We start from the raw sequence: 18,086 nt of genomic DNA, 5'->3' as shown, positions 1-18,086 counted from the left end.
GTAGAATCATTTAGAATCCTCCACTGCTCTCCTTTAAAGCAACTCCAACCTGGCTCCATTTTTACACACCAGGTGCTTGTGTGTGCTATTTTTACATGGGTAGTTTTGCACACTGTTGCTTGTGAAAGACTATCTTTAAGATAAAGTCCTTTTTCTGTGTACAGGTTTGTCAATAAACCCCTGATAGTATACATATGCAACTAATTTGCACAAGAAATTCTATAGTTTGAGCTCATAAGTGAGTGTGCACAAGTTTTGTGTAGTCACAGAGGCTAGCATGAAGGCCCCTGTCTTTAACTGCTAGCATTATTGTAAAAGTTCATTTAAAGTTTTTCACATTTCTTCAGGGGCAAAGCCTCCGTGCACAACCCCCACTCAAGAACCATCCTTCATTCTTTCCCAGTAACTCACAGTCTTCCCACCACCTTATTTGGGAGTGTTGCTACTATTATAGGTGGAAATAGGTAATTGTCATGCCAACTCCCTGCCTTCAACACACACACTCTCTGTGCTGCCAAAGCTCTACACTACCCCATGTTCTCTTATGGAAGCAAAATATATCAAATCCAGGTAAAGGTTGTCTGGGCTGTCTTACCTTTTCCCCAAACGTAGTTTTACAAAAGAAAAATCAACAACTAAAAAATGTCAGATCTCCTCCTCTATCATGATGGCCCTAGGGCTTTCTGGGTGATAGATGGCTTCTTGAAGTGCCTTTGTATTCTGGTGGCTTTAACACTATATCTGACATAACACAATGAAAAGTTGGCAGTGTATCTCCTAAGAATAGTTGTGGAACAGTTTACAAATGTCTGATGCCTATTAAACGTAAACAATTCACAGGTTTAGCTGCAGAAAACAGACAGTGGATTTTTAGAAAGTGTGGAAGGAACTAGAATGCACGTCAGATCTAACTCAGACAAATAATTCTGTCACTGTTTGCTATGGAAGCATTCAATAATATTTATAAGTCACTGGGGAAACATTAAAGTACAGACTCTAAATATGCAAGTCCTCATATCGTAGCTCAGTCCTTCTTAACACCTTGTTTCCCAATGCAACCTGTTCATTTCCTCACTGAGCAATTTACTTCCTATGTTAGAGCCCCATTCTTTTACAAAGAAAGATTAAGCGATATTTACTATTACATTTTATTTTTAAATCTCATAGTACACAATTGGAAGTATTCCAACAGACTGAGTTCAGAGTATGCATATAAATGGAGCCATCTTTGGATCCATCTTGTCATCAAATGCAGGCCCAATTTTCAAATATGGGGTACTTTAGTAAACCCTATATTTAGATGTTCTAATTGATACTTAGGTATATCACATGTATTTGCATTTGGATTTCCTGTCCAAAAGAGAGACAAGGATGTCCACATTTTAAAACTGGGCCCCACCTCTGTTTTGCAGCTTTAATAATGACTCTCTTCTGCTTTGCAGGTTGTTTTTCTCAGCACCCTCAAGCTTGATTGTGGAAGCAATAAACTCGATTAATCTTTGCTTTACTGTGTTGGTCTTTTTCTGTGTTGAGTTTCTTCAGCCTGACCTTTTCCCCAGGCTGTGGCCTTCCATAGAGTAGCAGCTGGTTTACTGCCAGTGTCTAAATCTGTACAACTAAAAAAAAAGGTAGGCACATCAATATCTCCATTTGGCTTCTTACGTTGTCTCTAATTCACCTGGTAGGCACGGTAACAATGTAGAATCTAAGACCATCTGAAATTTGAATTCCCACTGTTGATTTGCATCCTTCTTCCATCTACATCTTCCTTTTTCTCCCCCCAGTATCAGAGCCCCATTGTACTTGGCCCTGCACAACCACATAGTAACAGAGAGTTCCTGCGGTGACGTGTTTCTCATCCCTAGAGGCAATCTCTGTATGTTAAGGTTTGAGGGATGTTGGCAAATCAGCGTGGAGAAGGTTGAACTGCTTTTGCCCAGGTTGTATCTGACCTGTAAGTAAATAGGACTTTAACTTCTGACATTTTTCACACGTACTAACATCATTTATTTTAGGGTGGGGGAAAAAATTCAGTATATTGCTGAATATAGTGGGGAGCGGTAAGAGAGTCTAAGTGAGTAAAAGAACATATACAAAAATGTGTAGACAAAAAAGTGGCTGAATCTAGCTCTTTTTGGTTTGTGATCATGTGCCATGTGCTGTCTTGCAATAACAGCCTAGCCTGGATATGTATTCTTCAAAGCTCTACCCCAACAAAGGTAAAGATACAAACAAAGGAGGTGGAGTTAACATTCATTTATGCATGTGAGAGGATTCATGAACACTTTATAGACAAAAATGTAGTAAGATCAGAACTCTTTGGATTATTTTTTTCTTTTGTGTCACAGTCCAATAAAATATGTGCATAGAAATCCAGGCAGGGTGGTCATAGAAAATTGTAAACTCCCTGGGGTGAAGATGCATTTTTCTGTCTCATGCACACTGCTGTTAACAAGTGATAAATATTAGTAAGATGTACTGGCTATAGCTATACTTCATTAGACTGTGATTTTGTCAGCTCAAAGCTAACCAGTGTTGGATCTGGTCAGTTACTGGTAGGACCTCAAGTCAAAGCTAGGACGCTGTGTTTGTGATTTGGCGGACAATACTCATCCCTAACACCCTCTGTCTATGCTAGCCCTTTTCCCTAAAATTTTCCACTGTTGCTATTCCACCAATGGGAGGCCTAGTGTACCAGCAATCATAGCTACTTAAACCAGTGTGTGTCTGACCTGGTGATTAAAATGCTAGTGGCCACTAGTGCCTAATCTACACTGATGCTCCTGCTGTTGCTGCCACTGGTCAAGGTTGGATGGTAAGAATGTTTAGAAAAGGGACAAATTCCCTGATGTATTTCTGGCTCCTTTGGGCTTGTCTTCACTACGGGCTAAATTGGTGCTGCTGCGATTGATGCAGCAGGCATTGATTTAGCCAGTCTGGTGAAGACATAATAAGTTGATGGAAGAATGCCCTATACACACATACTGTTATTAGCAGGAGTGTTGTAAGCAAAACACGAGAAGTAATTCTTCTGTTCTACTCCACACTGATTAGGCCTCTACTGGAGTATTCTGGGCGCCGCATTTCAGGAAAGATATGGACAAATTGGAGAAAGTCCAGAGAACAACAAAAATGATTAAAGGTCTAGAAAACATGAACTATGAGGGAAGATTGAGTCTGGAAAAGAAAAGACTGAGGGGGGACATAACAACCTTTTATGTACTTGAAAAACTGTTAGAAGGAAGGGGGGCGGAAATTGTTCTTCTGAACCTCTAAGGATAGGACAAGAAGCAATGGGCTTAAATTGCAGCAAGGGAGGTTTAGGTAGGACATTAGGAAAAAATTCCTAGCTGTCAGGGTGATTAAGCACTGGAATAAATTGCCTAGGGATGTTGTGGAATCTCCATAATTGGAGATTTTTAAGAGCAGGTTAGACAAACACCTGTCAGGGATAGTCTAGATAATACTTAGTCCTGCCATGAGTGCAGGGGACTGGCCTAAATGACCTCTGGAGGTCCCTTCCAGTCTTATGAGACTATGATTCACTTTAACAGCAAAAATACTTAATTTTCAAGTTTAACACTTTAGGCTTGAAAGTACAATGATAGCCCTTGATTTATCTCTTTTAAATACAGGATTCCTGCTTTCACTAACCAGTCACAATTCTTTGTTAAGATAAAGAGGGAATTTTGGTGAGATTAGTTTTAAATTGAAAAAGCATTATAGTCTTAATTGTGGGGTTTGAGGTGATTAGTAAAAATGTTTTGAAATACTGCAGGCAGATACCACGAAACAGCTGAGCTTCAAGTGTTTCATTAAGATTTCTTTTTTGTTTTGCTATTTATGAACTAACAGAGGGTTTATTGTGCCTGCTTCAGTTCAGAATTGTTAGTTCATTATAATGAGTTCATGGCTTTTTCTGGCATAGTTTGTTTTCTTAATACTGTTCTCATCCAACTGAAATTTACTGCTGAGGTAGAGTGAAATCCTAATCCCCCTGTGCCGGCCAGGTGTACACAGGAGATAGTTCAGAGTGATGGTTTGGGGGATAGAATCCTCCACTCTCCCTCCACCCCAAAACTCAGAAGCTGGTGGTGAAGAATCTGAGTAGCTGGACTGCTGTTGCTATAGCCCACTGGCCTGCTGTTCTCTTCCTATATCTGCTGCAGCTTTCCCCTCTGCAACACCTTTACTTCCTGTGCCCATCCAGCACACCCATAGCCTCCCATTCTGTGCTCCTGTGGGGAGAAATGCTGAAGAACGTAGTTCCATGGCACAAGGGCCATGGATCTCTGCATATCCCTTCCTCTTCCTCGCTCACTCATGTATGGTTCTGTTGCTTTAAATTTGTCCCATTCTTCTTCCTGGAGGTTTTAACCTATAGAGAATTTATTTAAATATATTTCACCTTCTGATAAGACATTCAAACAAGATTATCTTAAAACATCCTGACTCTTTCTGTTATTATGCATGAGGATCCTTTATTAAAGCGTGTGTTTTTTCTTGTAACATTAGCACTGATTAAAAAAAATAAATAAACTGCTTCACCCTGCCCATTAGCATATTGCTTCATAATCCTGTCAATATATTCCTGCATACACAGGCAGAAACTGCCAAAACAGGCTTCTGGGTTGGGAGGTTAGTTGCATACAAGACCTAATTTAAGGCCTAATTAAAGAAGCATTTGTCTACTGTTGAATTTTTCTTTCTAATTTTGATTTTTCTCCTATTACTTGATGCTATGTGAATAATGAACAGAGAAATAGGATCTTCCTGATTACTACTTCACCAAAATAGAAATAGTATAATATAATAAGAAAAGAATAGCAGTTTGGTGGATGACCTGCATCTGGCCACAGAATGAAAGTTCAGAGTCCGACTGTCTGACTGAATGCTTCTGAAGTAGGTGAACAACAAAACATTATTTGTTTAATCTTGAATTCAGAGAAGTACAGTAAAATTCACCACATAAGTTATTCATTGACTATATTTGTGAATTGTTCACCCAGCTCGAATAGATAACCTTTAAAAAACATTTGTATTGATTTTTTTTTTAAATCACATCTAGCAAGTCAGTAAGCTGGGTGCAAGCAAACAATATGTATTTTAATACTGCTAAATATATACATCTGGGAACAAAGAATGTAAGCCATACTTGCAGGGTGGGGGGACTCTATTCTGGGAAGCAGTGACTGAAAAAGATTTGAGGTTGATGGTGGATAATAAGCTGAACATGAACTCCCACCGTGACTCTGTGACCAAAACAGCAAATGCGATCCTGGGATGCATAAACAGGGGAATCTGGCCCTGGAAGAGTAGAGTGATTATTTTACCTCTGTATTTGGCACTGGTGTAACCACTGCTGGAAAATGGTCCCTTCTGACCTTAGAATTTATGTATGTATCTAAGTCAGACATTATAGTCAGGGTGGAATTTTCCCTTTTATACTTAGAATCAGTTCCTCAGCTGATGTAAATTTACATTGCTCCTTTGAAGTCCTGGCTAATCCTGTTAATAGCCTACACTTCTCTTGAGATACACATGCACCCAATCTGTTTTCCCACTCTCATTAAATTAACATGGAAACCTTTTTATAATATAACTCAATATATTGTCAGCTGGGTTGATAGATGAGTTGACCATGCAAAGTTAACGTTGGTATCTGTCCAATGTCAGACAAGTCATTAATGGGACAGTCTTTGTACTGAGTAAACTCCTGTTCCCAACAAACACAACCTACAGTGCATAAATTGATTTGCAATCAGTACTCCATTTCTTGTTTTACATTTTAAGGGCTTAAAACATCCAAACAATACAGTGTAAGTCTGGGATTTTCAGAGGAGCCTAATGGAGCTAGGAGACTGAATCACAGAATACCTGGGTACACCTAAAAATATTTAAATATACAGCTATGAATTATATATTTTAAAATAATTTCCTCCTGTATTTACCTGTAGGACTCAAATTCAGGTTTCCATGCTTTCCCTGCAAGAGTTGATGAGACACTTAAATCAGGGTGCAGAATTCAGCCTCTTGAACCACTTCAGGTGTCACTTGATCTTGCAGGACTGGAGTCTTCATTGGCAGGTAGCAAAAACTTTTCAGGTTGCTTTTTAATGTATCTGTTTGCAATGTTAAAGCTCTGTATGCTGTAACAATTTAAGAACGTAATCAGTTTTTTATATATTTTAAAGCATCAGAGTACACTTTTATGCCCTGCTGTTGATCAAACTTGAGTTAAATGTATACTTAAACTAGGGATGCATTTGGCCCATTTATTTAATGCATTCTTTCAAGTGCAAAAATGTCTTATGAATACAAATCATAAGGTCATGTTGTTCTTTGTGTGTATGGAATTATTCTTGTACTGATCTGTTTGCAAGGTCATATCCATTTCCCATTTGAATATACTGTTTCCATGTTTCTCATCCACTGGGTTAGTTATCAGAGCTTTACATGGCCTATCTGTTGTGTTATTTTAATTTGGTTTTATTTTATTCATACATATTAAATGTTATTGATCATATTCTGACAAGTGCTGTGCAAACAGATATCATTACTCAGTGTTAACATTTAGCAAACGTGGTATTTGGATCCTGATTTACAAGGAAAGCTCAGTCCCCAAAAGGAGAAAAGATATACTATTTTTCTGGGGGATGAAAAAACTTAAAGGGCCAGTTAGCAAGCCATAAAGTTATGCTAAAGAAAAACTGCTGTGTAAGGAATAGCTTTCACAGAAATATGAGCCATTTGTTAAATTGCAAGAGAGAGATGGAAGGGGTTGCAGGTACATGAAAACCTTTTCAAGAACTGACAGGGAAAAAAATCTCACATACTTTTTATAATTTCTTTGTGCTTCCAAGATGGAAGGCAGCCAGGGGCAACACAATGCAGAGGATGGTTCTCCCTCATAAAATTGTCTCCACAGATTCCCCACTCTTGCAATTCCTCTTGAGCCTCTTGAATTTATCCAACTGTCATTCTGTCAAGATTCATAGACTTTAAACCAAGAAGGGACATTGTGATAACCTATACAGACCATAGAATTTCATCCTTAATTCCAATTTCACCCCCCATAATTTGTGTGATTAATATCATATTTTTAAAATGGACATATAATCTTGATTTACAGATTTCAGTGTATGGAGAATCCCCCATGTCCCTTGGTAAGTTGTTCTAATGTTTAATTATCCTCAGGGGTAAAATATGTGCCTGGTTTCCAGTCTAAATTTGTCTAATTTCAACTTCTGGCCACTGGATCTTATGTCTTCAATTGCTAAATTAAAGAGCGCTTTGGTACCGGATTTTTTCTCGCTGTGTAGGTACTTGCAGACCATCATCGAACACCTCTTAAACTTCTTTTCAATAATGTAGCAGATACATTAGCTGTCTTCATATCAACCACAGCATTGGCAGTATGGCTGCTGCTACTAGCAGTCTTTAAATGACTTTACAGCAATGAGTCCAGCTGCTACCATTTTGACTAAAATATATATATTTAAAGGGGTGAAGAATTAATCTTAATTTCTGCCCTAGTTCCTCTTTCTCAACTTCTTGGAAATCATTTATCCCATTTTCCTCCTGGCGTGGGTATCCCATTCCTCCAGAATAACAAAGAAGGACGTAGACTTATAACATGCTACATTGCCAGTAGTCAGTGGTTGTAGTTAATTGCTCAGTCTATGAACACTTATGGACATCAGTTGAAATAGTCCAAATGAGCAATACCAGGAATTGAATATCACATATATATGTCACGGTCAGTCTCACAACTGAAACTCTTCATTGACTGAATCTGGAAAATGTTAAGATGACTATGAACTTCATCCAACAGCAATATTTTTGCTGCTGTAATGAGATCACAGGAGGGGCAGCTCAACTGCTTTTGTCTCTCACTCTTTATCAAGAAAGAAATATTCTATTGGTAGCTATTGAAGGTGGTATTTTCCTCCAGCTGCTTGAGTTGAACTCAGTTACTGAGTAAATATTACATGCTATGTTTGTATAAAATACATAATCACACATACATTCAGTGAAAATACATATGCATGTATTCAGTGAAAATGCCTGGTATGAAGCTATCTTTACTGGTTATTATCATTATTTATTTGTATTGAATTAATGCCCAGAGAGCCAGTCAGAGACTGGTGCCCCACTGTGGCTGGCATTGTGCACACGAGACAAAAAATGGTCCCTGCCCCAAAAGTGTTTCGGTCTAAGGCTCCAATCCTGCAAAGAATTATAAATGTGCTTAACTTCACTCACTGCGAGTGGTTTTCTTAACTGCAATGGCGCTATCTGCAGTGCAAACATTTAAGCACATACAAAGGTCTTTGCAGGATCAGGCCTAAATATAAATACTCCAGAGTAGTGATGAGAAGCTTTCCCTCAGAATTGTATCTAAGATATCAGAAGAGCCTGTCAGATGTATGCTATGTAAAACATCTGAACACACATTTAACTAATTGTACATATATGAAGTATGGGGGTTTAGATTTATAAACTAGGGAGAATAGCTGGTGAAAGACTAACATGCATAGTGTAATAAATAACTTGTGAGGCTAATGATTTGTCTTTCTTAGCACAGTTTTTATTGCCAAAAGGTTTCACTTAATTTCATAGTAATAGGATTAGATGATTCAGGAAATTCAGTATATTGCTGTTCAACACAGGAGCTTTCTTTCTCTATATGGAGGTGCATACGTTCTATGTAGAGTGTGTATGTTTTTAAAAGGACTGTGTGTTTATTATAATTTGCAATGTCTCCCTGAATCTGCATGGCCTCTGTCCATGTAATTCAAGGATCCTCCTTGTAAAGAAAGAAGCTTATCTTTCATTCTAGAAGTAATTAATTGCAAGAGGAGCCAGAAGCATTATAATATTCAGTTATATTTTGTTTTTCCAGCAAGAGAGTAGTAATTTGCAAGGCTGACAATCAAACCTCATTAACATTCACTGTCATCCGTGGTCTCTCAGACTAAATTTTCAATTGACTAGTGATTTTAGGCACCTTAATTTGTGGGTGACCTATCTGAAATGCTTTGAAGGAAACTGATTTTCAGAAGATAGAGAGCACTCATGCAACTGAAAATGAGGCCCTTCTTCTAAAGGCTCTCAAGTCGGGCACCCAAAATTAATAGTCAGTTCTGCAAATGTAGACTTCCCATTCACAGCATCTTCTCTGTTGGAGCAAACATTCAATTTTTCTGATGATGAAATCTGTAATTTAAGATTTGGGTTTTTTTTTTTATCTTGACTTTGCATGATAAACATCCGTTCATACTACACAAACCAGTGTCATTTTCCCCAAAGAATCATTGGACTTGTTTATAGCATAAATTGCTAGATAACTACCAAAGCACAAATCAAGTATTTCTGGTTGATATTAGTAGAAATCAGTTTTTCCTGATGTAACAGATTGTCCTATTCTGGTTGAACTTTAATACAGTCAGGCAGATGGTTGAAGAGCAAAGTATGTTGTTAATTATTTATTCAATGTGTTTGTTGATGGACCTCCATGCTTTACAGATTCTACGTCACATCAAGAAAAAGTGAAAATTAATTTATATTACATACTTTTAAGAGTGTGGTTTAACTCTTCAGACAAATATCTCATCCTCAGTAAATTCCACTGATGTACAATGAGTATATTCATCCTGAGCACCACCTCACCCCCATCCACACTCCTTACAACATGTGACTTGGCTATGCTCCATTATAAATATAGCTCCTTCCTTCAACATAAGCTCTCTCCATTTTCTTAGATCTCTGCTAGCCCACTGGCTGCCAACCTCATTAAACCCATCCTCACCCATCTGTTTTCAAAAAGAAAAGGAGTACTTGTGGCACCTTAGAGACTAACCAATTTATTTGAGCATGAGCTTTCGTGAGCTACAGCTCACTTCATCGGTGAGCTGTAGCTCACGAAAGCTCATGCTCAAATAAATTGGTTAGTCTCTAAGGTGCCACAAGTACTCCTTTTCTTTTTGCGAATACAGACTAACACGGCTGTTACTCTGACATCTGTTTTCAGCAGCTGGTCTACTTCTTCAGTAGAAAGCCACTGGGTGTTTTTCGTGAAAATAAAAAAAAAATTACCATGTTTCCCCCCAAAAAAATTATTGAAAATTTTTGTTTAACGAAAACCACATTTTGGTCAATGAAAAACGTCAATGACCATTTCAATAACATTATTCAAACCTTTTTTTATTGAAAATGTCACCAAATTTTTGTATAAAATGGAACGTTTTGACACTGCCAACAATTTCTTTGTGAAAAAAAGACCATTTCCCAACAAAAAATTAATTCATAAAATTTCAACTGAACTGTTGCCCCACAGTGCCTCCGGAAGCATATTCCACCTGAGTACCTGAGAAACTGGCACACTTCTCCAGGCTACACCTCAGCATTTGAGGCACAGGATCTAACAGTCCTCTTCTAGTTTAAATGGGAGGAACCTACTTGCAGGACATTCTCAAGGAAGTGCCCTCTGTGACGTTATTGACACAATCTGCAACTGTATAAGATCACTGTTGCGACCACTGTTATATATTTGCAGCAAATATTGTATAAAGGTTGTTGTGTAAGGGGTCTATGGAGAGGTTATGGTTTTCTGGTTATGATTATGCTGTCCATATGTGTGTATCATTTTTGTAGTTAAAGTTATGAATATTGGCTCTGTACTGTCTCTATTTCAAACTTATGCTGCTTCTGGGTGACACCCCAGACAAGTTGGTGTCAGCTCTGCCTAGCCTGCTTGATGGCCCATTAAGGACCATCAGCTATACAGTAGACCCATTGAGAGAAGGCAGATACACCTTGTGACTCTGCAAGGCATGCAGGGACATGCCTATGAACAGAAGTCTGAGGTTTTTCCATGCCATGAGATGTATAGCTTGTCTTTGGGACAAGCTGCAGCATTCAATTATTTTGTTTCTGATGCTATCTCCATGTAAGAAAATATAGCCCAGCTTAGATGATTTCTGAGTGCTTTTCTGTTTTGCTCTTCACTGCAAAGGATGCAAAAGAAAAACAAGAGTCACAGAGGATTAAGAAATTATCACACTGCCAAAATAAGCAGTGAACTGCCAAAATAAGTGGTGAAAATTGTTTCCTAGATGTGTTTGTCCTTTTATTGGAACTGATTTTTAGAATATATGTTTGCTGGAGGAAATCTTGCTAGTTAAGGATGTCAGGCTGACACCCAGTGGGAGAGTTTCAAAATGTGGCATGGGGATATAGCCATCTAGTTCCTGTTGAATTGGAGTCTCACAGATAAAATTATATACCATGTGTAGGAAACTTATCCCCTGATGGGCTAATTGCTTTGATATAATTAAAATTACCTATTTGTAAAAAATGCAGAGCACCCTGGAGATGCTTGGATGATAGACATCAAAACTGAGAACACAGTGGGATTTGCTGCTGTGATGCATGAAATGGAGAAAAATTGTGTCCCCTGATGTGAAAACTAAAGGATAGAGAACAAAGCAGCTCTCCTAATTTGGTAGTATCCATTTCTGTGGCATCTAAAACTTAGTGGTATCAAAACTGAGTCCACCAAATCAGGTTCTTGTGCAATGGAATCCTAAATGAAAATAATCAGTTTCTCAAGAAGGGAAAGTCATGTGAAGAATTGGACGTGTATTTGTAATTTGTCTTGTTTATAGGACTGCTGTAGGCATGAGTTTTTCATCTTACATCAGTGTTGTTTGTTTCTGTTGTTTGTTTGTTGGGTTTTTGTACTTCCAGATCTGGTTGGCTGGGAGCTTTGAAAAGGAAAGACTCATTCCTCTAAGATGGAAAGTTAGCATTGTTATCGTGGCACCTTACTAACAACAACAGTGTGATCTTAGAACAGCTTCAGAGTTGTTGTGAAGGAAGAGCTCCTGCAACAGTAGCTGTGAGAGGTGTGCACGGCCCTGTTCATCTCTGTTAAATATTGTCAGATGCCCCAAATGATCATATAAATGCCAACTATGCTAACTATTTCATTGCTCCAGTAACAAAGGAGGAGGAATCACAGATCTGCACAATACATTATGAGCGACATCTCATTTTGACTGCCACAAAGGGTGGCATTTGGTAGTTGCCACAACTTTTTTCCCCCTCCAATCAGAAAGGAACCAAGCAAAGCCAATGGGCATATTGAAGCCTGCAGGAGGGGGAGCCAAGCTCCAGGAGCCCAGAGGAACTCAGATGGTAGCACACAATGCTATTTTAAACATCAACCCAACTTACTGCGACCACCACCATCTGCTCTGCTCACATGGGCAGAACTGATATTGTGGGCGAAGCTTAGACTAGTACCATCACCTTTTCCCCCCCTTTCAATTCAACCCCTCACTGAAAGATGATACTGAAAAATCAGACCACTGGCTTTCTCATGAGTTAGTAGGACAGCATCCGTAAACAGCGGAAGGAAAACAGCAACCAGCTCTATGGAGAACATTTTACATTTTTGGAAGGTGTTAACATTAATTTTTAAATTTGGGTGTGTGCGGCAATGGGGGGGTTAGACACTTCTGGGGGTGTTTAACCTTTAAATGCAATTGCCATTTATACATGTTTCTATGACTGGAGAATCCCTGAAAGTGGAAATAAAATAACATGGAATAATAAGGAAGTGTTATTTACTCCATCTCATAACACAAGGACTAGGGGTCTCCACATGAAATTAATAGGCAGCAGGTTAAAAACAAACAAAAGGAAGTTTTTTTTCCCCACACAACGCACAGTCAGTCTGTGGAACTCTTTGCCAGAGGATACTGTGAAGGCCAAGATTATAACAGGGTTCAAAAAAGAACTAGATAAGTTCATGGAGGATAGGTCCATCAATGGCTATTAGCCAGGATGGACAGTGACGGTGTCCTTAGCCTCTGTTTGCCAGAAGCTGGGAATGGGCAACAGGGGATGGATCACTTGATGATTACCTGTTCTGTTCATTCCCTTTGGGGCACCTGGAATTGGCCACTGTTAGAAGACAGGATACTGGGCTGGATGGACCTTTGGTCTGACCCAGTATGGCCGTTCTTATGTAACACATGCCTGCTGATTCTTTTTCTGAATAGGACAGTGTATTTAGGAAGCTCTTAAGTGACTTGGATTTTTATTTCTTCTTATGATTATTATTATTATATCATTATTATTGGGGCATAAAACGAGACTAGACAAGCACTAGACAATGAATGGCCGGGAACAGTCCTGTATTGTCATGAAGATAAACTCATAATGACCTAACATTTTCCATCTCCAATAACTTTCGATGTCTGACTTTTATAGGTTTTGTAGATACACCCTTGAAAACCCGTCAGAGTCTTCTATATGGGGGAGCAAGCAGGTGTCCCTTGATTGTTTTGAAGATCCAGATAAATCCCAATGTCACCCTTCATGAGGTCTGAAATCTTCTACACATACTTCCTTTCCCACACCCTGTGATGCTGCACCCCATATTCTTCATAAAAATATTGTTATGATATGAATATGGTATAACTATGCTATGTTTTATGCGAGGTGGGTCATGTGAGATATCACTGGAAAGGTTATGGTTTACTGAATGTGATTATCTAATTTGTATGCATGTATCATTTCTGTATCTGAAATTAGGAATATTGACTATGTAACAATTACAACTGTGTGTGTACTTGGAAAAACGCCCACCAGACAGTAGGCAATCAGCCAGAATGGGCCATTAAAAAGGACAATAGAACTTCGAAGATACTAATCTTCCACCTTCTTGAGAAGCTTCCTGGGATGCTGCTTTGACACTACAAGGTCATGTGATCATGTCACCTGGTACATGGTCCCATCTTGAGCTCATATTTTTCCACTGGAAGGGGGTGCGCTAAGGAAAGAAAAGATTCCCGCCATATATAAATCCTATTTAAGGCCGGGAAGCGAGGTAATCAGGGCTCTTCTCCACTGCCCAAGAAGGAAGACTGCTGAAAACACCTGAAGAAACAAAGAAACTGAGCTGGGGAGGCAGGGGCTGCATCCAGCTGAAAAGGACAGCCTGTAAAAGGAATCCCTGAAGATTTAAGCTGCAAGCAGTGCAGTTTACCTTCAAGAAACTCTGCAACCTGCTTGAAACAACATTTAGGGTGAGAAATTATTCTTTGTAGCCAGTAATCCTTAGTGTATTAAGCTTATTAAGTGTTTTGTTTTATTTGCTCAGTAATCTGCTTTGTTCTGTTTGCTATCCCTTATAATCACTTAAAATTTATTGTAGTTAATAAACTTGTTTCATATTTATTCCAAAACCCAGTTTGTGCAATTCATAACTGGGGAGGGGGAGGCAAAAAGCTGTGTATATCTTAAGAACAGTCATACTGGGTCAGACCAAAGGTCCATCAAACCCAGCATCCTGTCCTCTGACAGTGACCAATGGCAAGTGCCCCAAAGGGAATGAACAGAACAGGTAATCATCAAGTGATCCATGCCCTGTCACCCAATCCCAGCTTCTGGCAAACAGGCTAGGGACACCATTCCTGCCAAGTGTGGCTAATAGCCATTGATGGACCTTTCTTCCATGAATCTATCTAGCTCCCTTTTGAACCCCGTTATAATATTGGCCTTCACAACACCCTCTGGCAAGGAGAGCCAGAGGTTGACAGTACGTTGCGTGAAAAAATACTTTCTTGTGTTTGTTTTAAACCTGCTACCTATTAATTTCATTTGGTGGCCCCTTATTCTTGTATTATCAGAAGGAGTAAATAACACTTCCTTATTTACTTTCTCTATGCCACTCATGATTTTATAGATCTCTATCATATCCCCCCTTTTCCAAGCTGAAAAGTCCCAGTCTTATTAATCTCTCCTCATATAGAAGCCGTTCTATACCCCTAATAATTTTTGTTGCCCTTTTATGAACCTTTTCCAATATATCTTTTTGGAGATGGGGCGACCATATCTGCACACAGTACTCAAGATGGGGGCATACCATGGATTTATATAGAGGCAATATGATATTTTCTGTCTTATTATCGATCCCTTTCTTGATGATTCCCAACATTCTGTTTGTTTTTTTGACTGCCGCTGCACACTGAGTGGATGATTTCTGAGAACTATCCACAATGACTCCAAGATCTCTTTCTTGAGTGGTAACAGCTAATTTAGACCCCATCATTGTATATGTATAGTTAGGATTATGTTTTCCAATGTGCATTACTTTGCATTTATCAACACTGGGCAACAAAATGGCAGATGCAATTTAGTCACCCAGTTTTGTGAGAGAGGGGGGTGATTTTAATTAGTTCACACTAGATCTCCATACAATGCAAGACAGTGTAATTTTGGGTTTACTCTCTAGAGGGTGTTTTCACAGGAGTCCTGGGCAATCCCCTAGCTGAGTCCTCCCACAGAGAGCTGAATGTAGACCAGTGGTGGGCTAATCCACTGGCAGGCCGTGAGACAGTTTGTTTACACTGACCATCCACAGGCACGACTGCCCGCAACTCCCAGTGGCTGCGGTTCCCCGTTCCCGGCCAATGGGAGCTGCAGCAAGCAGTGGCCAGCACGTCCCTGCAGCCCGCGTTGCTTCCCGCAGCTCCCATTGGCCAGGAACGGTGAATCACGGCCACTGGGAGCTGCGGGGAGCTGTGCCTGTGGACAGTCAATGTAAACAAACTGTCTTCTGGCCTGGCAGCGGATTATCCTGACTGGCCGCATGTGGCCCGCAGGTTGCCCACCACAGTTGTAGACTCTGTGTGATTCTACAGCTGGGTGTGCCCCCTACCTGTGTGTGTCCTGGAAAGGGGCTTGAGAGCCTGCCACAGTAGTACGGGGGGGGGGGGGGGGGGAACAGGCTGGTGCGACAGAAGGGGGCTCAGTAGGATCCCCGCACCTCAGGTGGCACCCTGGAAAGGGGGGGCGGGTCCAACCTGTCACACACCCCACTTTCTATTTTCTTGCTCGCACCTGGCGGCAGCAGCAGCTACGACGGGGATTAAATGCTTCTCCTCTCCAAAGCGCCCCCCGCGCGTGGTCTGGTAGACGTGGCTACCTGCGGCGGTGAGGGGCTCACCTGCCATAGCGTGGTGTCCACTGTCCCGGGCCTGACGCCCCGCGCGGGGAGAGCCCCAGGCAAACGTGCTCGCAGTCCAAGCGCCGGAAGGGGGTCTCCGCTGGAGGGAAGAGACGCACGCTTCCCTTTGCCGTAGGGAGCAGGCTGAACCCCGCCCCGAAACATGGGTTTACACGAGCGGAGGCAGAAAGCGCGTTTCCGTGGCCTCAGCACAAAGCCGACTTCATCCTGGGCAGGGCTGAGCTCCTGCCCTCGTGAGGGGAGGGGGCGGTTTGCTATTGTCCTCAATGGGGCCGGAATCTCCCCCCCCCCCCCGGAGTTATAAGCCATGAAGTGAACAGTCCGTGGAGCAGTCAGGGGGTCCCACCGCCTCCCCGGCCCAGCGGGCTGCCTCGCCCCTTCGGCACCGCCCGCTCGCGTCTCCCCTCTGTCCCGCCCGGCGCCCAGCGCCCGGTCTTGCCCCGCCCCGCTCGGCAGGGGGCCGCGGCGCGGTGCCCCGGGGCAAGGGGCCGCGCCGGGCTGGCAGCCGCACAAAGCCGCGCTCGCTCTGCGCTCACGTGCCGCCGCCCCGCTCCCGGCGCCCACTGAGCGTGGCCAGAGGCCGGGCTGAGCCCCGCGCACCCCGGGCTTGCACCGCGCCGTGGGGGAGGCTGCCCAGCCCAGCCCGGGTCCCGGCGGCTGAAGATGGAGCAACCGCCTCCGCCGCGCCCTGGCGCCCAGACGGTCACCACCACGAGCAGCTCCTTCACCGCCAGCTTCTCCCCGGCCGGCGCCAGCACCCTCGCCTACGACAGGGAGTTCCTGCGAACCGCGCCCGGCATCCTCATGCTGGCCGAGATCGTGAGTAACCCGCTCGCCGCCGCCGCCGCCGCCGCCGCGTCCCCTTGGCTTGTGGGGAGGGAGAGCCGCCGGGGCTGACTGCGGCTCCCAGTCTCTCTCAGCCGGGCAGGATTCCCGGACACTTTTAGCCTCTCCCTCCCACGCTTTGTGGCTTCTCTCCAGCAGCCTGGGGACGGGGGCTTTGCACAAGGACCTGCCTTTGCGGTGACTTTGCTTTTAATGGTAAAGCCCCTCGCGAGCCCGCTGCCTGTTGGGGAGAAACGCAGTTGCCAGAGTAACGGGTTACATGTGAGCTGATGATTTTTTTAAGTAGCAGGTCACTCTGGGCTGCGTTGCGAGCTCCGGTGTGGAGTGACTCCGGAGTGGCTCCAATCCACCCCATGCACCTTTAGCTCAGCCTTCCAAAGTAGTGAGCTGCCTGGGTGGAGCTCCTTGCAGGACATTCAATGTAATGCCAAATGTTTTAAAATGTCCTGCATTGAAGACTTGTAAATGTTGAGTCATATTTGCAATTAACTATATTTTAATTAAAAAGAAAAGGAGTACTTGTGGCACCTTAGAGATTAACCAATTTATTTGAGCATGAGCTTTCGTGAGCTACAGCTCACTTCATCGGATGCATCCGATGAAGTGAGCTGTAGCTCACGAAAGCTCATGCTCAAATAAATTGGTTAGTCTCTAAGGTGCCACAAGTACTCCTTTTCTTTTTGTGAATACAGACTAACACGGCTGTTACTCTGAAACCTATATTTTAATTCTAATTATTATATTAGAATCTCTTGTGGGTATCTTACTGAAATGTAACATCATGGTGGTGTCAGCATCAGAGGTTTTAAATCAGTTTCCATCCAGCTTTAAGGTTGAATAATCCCCAAAGAAGAACTTTAATGTTTTAGTCTCTGACCCTGCAAACAGATCCATAGGTGCAGACAACTATGCCCCTCCCCCCCACAATGTAGGTCTATCCACACAGATCAGCTGGTGGGCTCTAAATGAGTAATCAAGAAACAACAAATTTTCTATTCTACCAGGGTTTGTTAAATTACACATTTTACAGACAGACCATGGGACTGTTGAGAGGTTGGTCCCCAAAATCTACTCTTTAGGATCATCACAGAGAAGCTCATTTTATATGGCTTTAGCCTCCACCTAACATTTCCCCCCAGTTCATTGTCTGCGACAACTGCAATGTTTCCTGCATTACAATCAAAACTCCGGCAGGCCA

At 41.9% G+C, this 18,086-nt stretch overlaps 1 protein-coding gene and 2 long non-coding RNA genes across 6 annotated transcripts in view; 2 read left to right on the top strand and 1 right to left on the bottom strand.

Annotated features, from left to right (window-relative positions):
• Positions 1-1,460: 1,460 nt before the first annotated feature.
• On the bottom strand, positions 1,461-16,109 carry LOC122464678. Of its 4 annotated transcripts, none has more exons than XR_006288947.1 (4): positions 16,022-16,109; positions 6,837-6,982; positions 5,952-6,149; positions 1,461-1,616 (listed from the first exon to the last, which is right to left on the bottom strand). It is a non-coding gene; the product is annotated as an uncharacterized LOC122464678 (long non-coding RNA). The 4 variants fall into 4 exon arrangements; XR_006288950.1 differs by having other exon boundaries at positions 5,952-6,142; XR_006288948.1 differs by having other exon boundaries at positions 6,837-6,999; positions 16,022-16,107.
• On the top strand, positions 3,418-12,621 carry LOC122464679. Its single transcript, XR_006288951.1, has 4 exons — positions 3,418-4,902; positions 5,958-6,087; positions 7,133-7,166; positions 11,752-12,621. It is a non-coding gene; the product is annotated as an uncharacterized LOC122464679 (long non-coding RNA).
• Positions 16,110-16,705: 596 nt separating the features above from the next.
• CMTM8 (CKLF like MARVEL transmembrane domain containing 8) overlaps positions 16,706-18,086 on the top strand; it is a 43,374-nt gene continuing 41,993 nt past the window's right edge. Inside the window, exon 1 of the mRNA XM_037890372.2 lies at positions 16,706-16,861. Coding sequence (XP_037746300.1) covers positions 16,706-16,861 — 156 coding nt within the window. The remainder of the gene's footprint in view (positions 16,862-18,086) is intronic.

Source organism: Chelonia mydas, chromosome 2, assembly GCF_015237465.2.
Source record: "Chelonia mydas isolate rCheMyd1 chromosome 2, rCheMyd1.pri.v2, whole genome shotgun sequence".
Classification (NCBI taxonomy): domain Eukaryota; kingdom Metazoa; phylum Chordata; order Testudines; family Cheloniidae; genus Chelonia; species Chelonia mydas.
The sequence above is the reverse complement of the archived record's forward strand: the minus strand, read 5'-3'. Positions and strand labels throughout refer to the sequence as shown.